At 36.3% G+C, this 7,844-nt stretch overlaps 1 protein-coding gene across 1 annotated transcript; it reads left to right on the top strand.

Annotated features, from left to right (window-relative positions):
• Positions 1 to 925: 925 nt before the first annotated feature.
• Positions 926 to 6,839, top strand: LOC103463690 (granzyme G). The gene is made up of 7 exons (XM_081606479.1): positions 926 to 1,440; positions 2,401 to 2,546; positions 2,650 to 3,730; positions 3,969 to 4,128; positions 4,264 to 4,402; positions 4,610 to 4,834; positions 4,952 to 6,839. Exons 3-7 carry the CDS (start codon positions 3,673 to 3,675, stop codon positions 5,114 to 5,116), a joined length of 747 nt encoding a protein of 248 aa, XP_081462605.1. The 5' UTR covers positions 926 to 1,440; positions 2,401 to 2,546; positions 2,650 to 3,672; the 3' UTR covers positions 5,117 to 6,839.
• The last annotated feature ends 1,005 nt before the right edge of the window (positions 6,840 to 7,844 follow it).

Below are 7,844 nucleotides of genomic sequence, written 5' to 3'. Positions count from 1 at the left end.
TGATTACATCATACGTTTTCTAATAAAAAGTGATTGAGGTTTGGTTCCCGACCTGAGAGAAAAACGCTTTCTCTGTTGTAATTTATAAAATCTGCCCCGTTCGGCCTGAACTCCTTTTCTTTTGCAACTCGATTCTAATCATTTCTTCATTCCTGTAGTTCCATGGGTTAGATTTCACCTCAAGTTCCGCAAACCACACTTTGAAATAAATTATATTTTTATTCGCTGTCTTATGACATGATAACATCAGAATAATGTTACCTTTGAGGGTGAATGACAGACACAGAGTCTCCCCTTAGAAACTCATAGCTTTGATCACGAAATGTCAACAGAGCTTGTTGAATCTGGTGAGTAATACCACAGAAGCACTGGTGAATAAATTATGACCAGCTATATTACAGCTCACTGAGTCGGTCTGACTCATCCTGAGGCATACGCTATTTGAGTCAATTACAAGTTAACTTGCACTGACATTTTTAAAAAGTGGTTTTCATGCATTGCAGATTTATGGAAATGGCAGTCCAGGGCAAAGTATTTAGGATACAATACATGTATTGCATTGGTTATTTGACTCTTTTTTTTTTTTACTTCTAAAATATGCAAGACAGGATAGTAAAACATTCTGTGTAACATGTTTATCTTCAAAAATATGCAAGTTAGTTTTGTGCTTAGACAAATCTAACATTTCAGCAGTCAGATGGTGACCGTGCTTTTAAAACTCAAAATATGTTGGTTGTCATCATGTAACTACTTCTAAGAATTCAATCTATCTAAATCTCCCAGACGACTTCTTGCTCTCTTGCTCTCTCATCTCACCTCTGTTATCTGTTTCATTTCTGTTTAGTTTTCTTCACATAAAACCACTCAGAAGTAATTTTGAGAGTAATTTCTCTTTTTCTTTTTCTTTAATAGTGGTGGATCTTGAAATGACTGATGTCATTGACATGACTCAAAATTCAAAGAGAACAAATTGCATAAATAAAACAACTTTTTTCCCCCAATACATGTATTTATCTTTTTATCAGGTCAGTAAATAATAACAATAATAATAATAATAATAATAATAAAACCAGCCCCATTCAGAAGACATTTGAATGAATGTGCTTTCGTAGAGGTCCACATTTTCAGCTCTAAACGCCCCAACACCCCAAAAAAACAGAAGTTCCTAAACAGTATACTAATAATGACTCCCATAGTGACTAAACGTGTACATTCACAATCAGGTCATGCTTTTAAGACTTGCCTTACTTTCCTACGCAAGAAGGTCACTGGAAGCCACATCATTATGCAAAAACGATGTGTTGCCTACATGAGCAATGCAAGAACTTCTTTATCTCTCTAAAGCAGGAAAGAGATCTGACTCCACCGCTCAGCTCTGTAGCTCAGCTGGACAGCGGCCCCATCATATTTAGCCACAGCACGGTGGCGGTACTGGTCCAGGTAAGATAATTCTTGTCATTTGATTTTAAAAAAAGGCCATATATATATACATACATATATATTTTTTGTAAGTAGATAGTGTGTCAATTAATGTCAAAGAGCTTGTATTTACCCGACTCTAAAAGTATGTCACGATTTGTTATGAAACCAGTCGCACAGAGCCAACAGAAGAATTTGCAGAGTATTTAAAGAAAAGGTATAAAAACATATATTTACAATAAGGGAGAGCAAAAATACATTGTTGGAGGCAAGAAACAGCTGCAAGGGAAACCACGAGGGAGACAGCAGCAGCAGCAGAATCCAGCGCTTAGCGATTGAACAATGAGGAGCTAAAATAGGGAGTTTGTTTACCTGACAGAGAACCGGTGGCTGATCGGTAAAGGGTTGAGGCCGGACAGGTAGACTGAAGAAGGAGAGAGAAAGTCAGGAGAGGAGCAGGGAGCAAACATAAATCAGGAGACTGAAAAAAATAGATAAATAAATAACAGGGACAAAAATGAAGTAAATATAAAGAATAACAACCCAAAGGGAGATCCTATCACAAGTAAATAAACAGCTTAAAAAAATAATTCTCTAAATAGGCAGAAGGAGGCAGAAAAAGAAAGATCAACTAAACAAATGATCAAAATGCAAGGACAAAACTGATCTGAAATAACCCAAGATCCTGACACACATTAGGTTTAGAAATTCTGCAAATAAAATGTCCCAACATGTTTAGTAAACAAATATTGAACCAAGATGAAAGTAAATGTCAAACTTTTTTATGGAGATAAATATGTAAAGGCCTTATGATCAAAGGGCATGTACTGTATGTTGAAGTTGCCATGATTTTTCATGAACTGCTGTTATAACAGAGGAGTCCAGAAATGCATCGTGCTGTGCAGGAGGAAATGAACTCCTGTGGTGGAAAAGCATGATTTTGAAGACTCATGTTTAGATTTTTTGTCCCAGTTCATTCAGGAAGAATAATTGGATTTTGGGAAGCTGTGACACACAGCCGGCCATACGTGGTGCTTATGGAGAGACGGGTCAAATGACACGAGATGCTGTGATGGATTCATTGTCAGCGAGAACTTTGTGATGACGGCTGCCCACTGTCAAGCCAAGTGAGTTAAAAAACATGTGTTTTTTTTTCTTACTGACATGAATTGTGCTTTAACTGACATATGACACGGAAGCAGATTTTTCTCTTTCTTTTTTCCATTACAGGGATTACTTAATTGATTATTGGACTTCACAGTATGTATCATTTGACAAAATGAAGTGAAGCTCATAAAAGTGGAACCAGCATTTTCACATGTACAAATCATTACAACAATAAAACCTTTAAGAATGACATCATCCTCCTCAAGGTAACAATAGTTGTAAATCTTATGCATTGGCTGTCATCTATTTCTTTTTCATGGTATCACTTGCAAAGATCTTGATACTACGAATGATGCATGCTACCATGATACCAATAAACTAAAATTTAATTTCACATTTTGTCTGACAACTAGCTGACACAATAACTGAGAGAATTGCAAGTGAATAAATCCATAATACTGTCAGACCAACACGTTGAATGGCTTGTGCTCTGACACATTTGTGGTGAATCATGAGCAAACAAATAAAATGAAACATGTACTCTATCGAAGGGTGTGTGTGATTGTGTTTTCAGTATGCACTGAAAACACAATGCTGCCTCCTTTTGAAGATCATGTGTAATTAATAAAGAAAGTCAGCTTTACTGCCAACATGTTGTCACATTTTTGAGCCTTCAATCTAATTCATGCTCGTCCTTTAGACGCGCTACAGAGTCCGAGGAGGAGCGCCAAATAATTGATCGTGTCACGAGAAGTGGCATCATGTGTCACAAACAAACTTGCTTCCAAATTCATCATCATTTAAATATAAATTTATTATTTTCCCCTTTTTTTTGTTTGTTATTGCAACAAGAGATTCTTCAGTTTGCTAACTGGAAATACTAGTATGAATGTTTTCCGTGCAGCAAAAGCACAATTGCGGGATTCATGGACATTTCTACACATCGCCCCAAAGTTCTATTTTATAAGCTGTATGTCTTCTGTGAGGCTCCGTCTGAATGTGTCTCTGAGCCACATCATTTGCATATGCAAGTAAGACACATCCCCTTTTGGTTAAAAGCCAGGAGATATGAGGGTTTGAACTTGTCAACTGTTCGTGCCTCCGCTGCTCAGCACCGTTGCTCAGCTGGACTGTGATCCCACCATCATGTTCTTCAATAACAAACTGCCAGTACTGATGGTCCTGCTGACTCTTTACAATCAAGGTAAGAAAACGCTTCCATTGCATGAAAACCATCAATTTGAAGGCCAAGTCATTTGTCTTTTCTGAGTTCCACACAGCATTGTAATTCAACTTTAGGCTGGTGTAGAAAGTGGAGCTCATACTGTATTAGTCATATTGTAGAGCTTTCTTTATACACCCAACTTCTACTGTATAAGAAAAGGATTTTTGTGCACGTGTTTATATTAAATGCAGTCTATTGCGTCTAATGCTCCCTGTAGGCAGAACTGAAAAAATAATTGGAGGCCATGAGGCTGAGCCTCACAGCCGGCCGTACATGGCGTTCATAGAAAAGAACCTGGCCAACAACGAACCATCATACTGTGATGGATTTCTTCTGAACGAGGATTTTGTGATGACTGCTGCCCACTGCCAAGCCAAGTCTGTCTAAAACTATCATTTTTATTTACTGACAAGATTCTTGCATATTTTTCTGCATATGTTTGTAATTACTCCCTATACGGAAAGTACCTGAATGCTTGCACTTCTTTTTGTTGGTGTGGTATTTCATTACAGCAATTACACAGTTTACCTCGGAGTTGATAATACAAAATCTTTGGAAAATGACAAAATACAGGATCGAACTGTGGAAAAAGCCTTTCCTCATGAAAATTACAAGAAAAACGAATTCATTGATGATATAATGCTCCTTAAGGTAAAAATGAACAAATGCTTTCTATTTTTTTTTTTTTTTTTTGCCATTTGCTCTAGTTTTTCTTCAACACACTTCAAAAACTTAATGAGTTCAGTTCATGCCAGAAAGCAATTCATGGTAGAAAACAATGCATTTGCAGGACATGTGCATAGTACAATATGAGCTCGGATTTGTATTTATATTTCATTTAACTCGTCACTGTTCCAGCTAAGCTCTAAAGTGGTGGTGAACAACTTTGTGAAACCCATCGCTCTGGCAAACCATGATGATGTGACTCTGCCCACATCTTGCATCGTGTCCGGCTGGGGTCAAACTCATTCAAATGGAAGGATCTCTGACAAACTCATGGAAACGAATGTCACATTGACTGAAAATAGCATTTGTACTGAACTTAAGTTATACTGTTCAAATGGAACAGCTGGACCTGGTAAGGTATGGGATTTTTTATTTTAATTTTTTACAGATTAAAGCAAACTATTAAATCTTACCGATAATATAGCATCTCATTGTAACTCAAGTGACCTCTACATTATATGTTTGTTCTTGCAGGGGGACTCTGGAGGTCCACTGGTATGTGGACATGGCACCGCTTATGGAGTTGTGTCCTTCATGTACCAATACTCAAAAGATCTTTCAACGGTTGCTTACACAAAGATACCTTGTTACACTGACTGGATCACCTCAACGATGAAAAAGGCCCTTAGCAAGAAGTAGAAGACCTTGCTAATTCAATCAAGTTTAACTTTTAGTAACTTCATTGGTGAGGGAGCAATCTCACATATTCCACACTGATAGTACTGTCAGGAAAGTGCAAACACTTGATATTTTATACAACAAACAGAAAAACAACCATCTATCCATCCGTCCGTCCATCCATCCATTTTCTTACACCCTTGTCCCTTGAGGGGTCAGGAGGGGAGCTGCAGCGAGACATTTCGCTGCACCCTGGACAGGTCGCCAGTCCATGAACATAGTCTGAGAGTGAAATTTGTTAATATTCTTCTATATTGAGTTTGAGACCCTATTTTGAAACTGATGTGAAATTTCAGTTTGTTCAAGCTCAGTTTTAACAAATGTTTGATAACACCTACAGTAGATAGTTGAAAAATGATTTGAGATTCAATGTGTGTGAAAAGATTATCTTGCTACAAATAGAGTCCATAATTGTTTGTACTATGTTATATGTATAAAAAAACAATAAACTTTTGTATTCTGAAACCTTTTTTTCAGCAGCAGATACACTGAAAAGAGGACAACACTGACCCCTTGTGAAGAATGTGTATCATTGCATAAGGAGGAGGGTGGCCATACTTCTTGAAGTTATAACAATGAACTTTTCATACATTAGCCTTAAGCTCTTAAAGGGTGTGCTGTCTTTCAGTTCAAGATTTGCAGTTTACTGATTTTAGATTCAACCCTTCATAACTGGATCATCTCCATAACATAAAGCGCTCTCAGCAAGAAACAATGAACAAGAGATGAGACTAGTCAGATCATGTGAGCAAATTTAATCTGATTTAGAGTCACTGACTGTTAACCATGTTGCTATTTATTCTAAACTTTGTCTTTTTTCTCTCCTTTGAATCTACAAATGAGACATAATCTCCTTTTTGTGAAGGACGTGTATCGTTGCTCATGAACCAGGCTTTCTACATTTTTCAAAGTTATGATCACAGTGTCTTCTCATTTTAAACTTTAGATATATTAAGGCTACTTCTTTTTTCTTCAAATGCATTTTAGTTTATTTACTTTAATGGGATATCAGGCCACAAAAAAAAAGATAAAATACAAATAAACAGTCCCAATTTTTTAAAATTCAACTTAGAATATTTTAAGAAACCAAACTGTTTAAGATTGAGACTATAAATCAGTTTTCTTCTGTTTGTTCTGTCATAACTTTAGCTGCCACTGTGTAATTTGCAAAAGCTCTCATTAAAATGAGATCCCACACAATGGATAAATACATAATGGTTGTTTTAAAAAAAGAAAAAAAAAACAGGAAATACAAAAGTAATGAAAATAAATGGCGTTTCATTTGGAGGGAAACTGACTGGGAAAATAAATGTGACTGACAAACTAATGGAAATCAATGTAACACTGACTAACAATGAGGAGTGTGTAAAAGAAAACTCTTCCTGCTCATCAGATGAACAGACTGGATCAGATCCAGCAGATATTCCATAATAACTGCATTGATAATTAGTGAATTTTTTCTGTGTATGTGCAAAAATTCACATAATTCACTAGCTGTATTTGTGCTGCATATTCTCTCAGCAGGAGACTGGAGGACTGTGAAGGTGGTACAGCTCATGAAGTGGTGTCTTCATTATTCAAGATGAACCCTAATTTAGTTTAAGTATGCTAAAATTTCAGACAGTTTGAAAATTATTATATTATTTCAGAGTTGATTTCATCTAAGTTTGTCCTGTGTTATGTTTAAAATCAAGAAAGACTCTTGATCCTAACTATTAACTGCCTGAGCAAATTGTGCAACACTGCCACCTTATGAATAGTACTGCTTAATGCAGGAAAGATATTCACTGTCTTGAGGACAGAAGCACTGTGTCCTCTCACATACTGGCTTTAAATCTAAACCTGTTCATTTTCAGGAGTAATATTTGCTATATTTTGTGTTTTTCATTGAAAGAGCAATTAAATAAGATACTGTTTAGCAAAACCGGTTGAACTTTGGTCTGTTTAGCAAAAACCATTTGAGAATACAAGAGGATATTATATGCATAATATTAGCATAACTTTAAAATTGACTTTCCATTACCTCAAAGTAGAAATACCCACTGGGTATTTTCATATTTTTGGTCAAACTATGAAAATTGTTGAGTTTTTAAATCCCTGCGTGTTTGTTTGTTCTGAGAACAGATCACACAACTACTTCAATCCTTTGCCAATTTATTGAGGTCTGGGTTAAGAGTATTGCACAATGTTTCTTGCTATTTCCTTCACTGCGTGCCGTGTGCATGTCACTAAAGTGCCTTTAAATCTCAGCTAAAAATACACCTGTTTAGAGTTGTATTTGAAACGTAATCAATTACGAATTCAGTAATGGTATTTGACATTTCACCAACATCTGAACTTGTTGATCCAGGATGGATCTATGTTTTCATGTCTAAAACAAAATGACATGTAAGGTTTTCTGATGTGTAAATTGTGCATTTTTTATTATAACCTCTGTTTCCTGTTCTTAACTGACTGGAGTGGCATTCAGTGTAAGCCTCTACTGAAAAGTTCAGTGTTGTCTACTTAGAGATGATATTTTAGGCTAATATTGACTTTCCATTACCTCAAAGTAGTCCACCTGTTCTTATCTGATCTCTGACATCAACACACAGCTAACTAGATATTTTCATGTTTGCTTGTTCTGAGAACAGATCACACAACTACTTCGATCCTTTACCAATTTATTGAGGACTGGCTGAAGAGTATT

Source organism: Poecilia reticulata, chromosome 4 (genome assembly GCF_904066995.2).
Source record: "Poecilia reticulata chromosome 4, P_reticulata-male-v2, whole genome shotgun sequence".
In the NCBI taxonomy this organism is placed as follows: Eukaryota; Metazoa; Chordata; class Actinopteri; order Cyprinodontiformes; family Poeciliidae; genus Poecilia; species Poecilia reticulata.
This window is presented reverse-complemented; position numbering and strand designations above follow the sequence as displayed.

Bases quoted from the DNA above. Each gene is read 5' to 3' on its own strand.
- LOC103463690 (XM_081606479.1), top strand. From the start codon at position 3,673: ATGTTCTTCAATAACAAACTGCCAGTACTGATGGTCCTGCTGACTCTT. The intron at 4,129-4,263 runs GTCTGTCTAAAA...ATTTCATTACAG, and splicing joins GCTGCCCACTGCCAAGCCAA to CAATTACACAGTTTACCTCG. The intron at 4,835-4,951 runs GTATGGGATTTT...TTGTTCTTGCAG, and splicing joins GAACAGCTGGACCTGGTAAG to GGGGACTCTGGAGGTCCACT.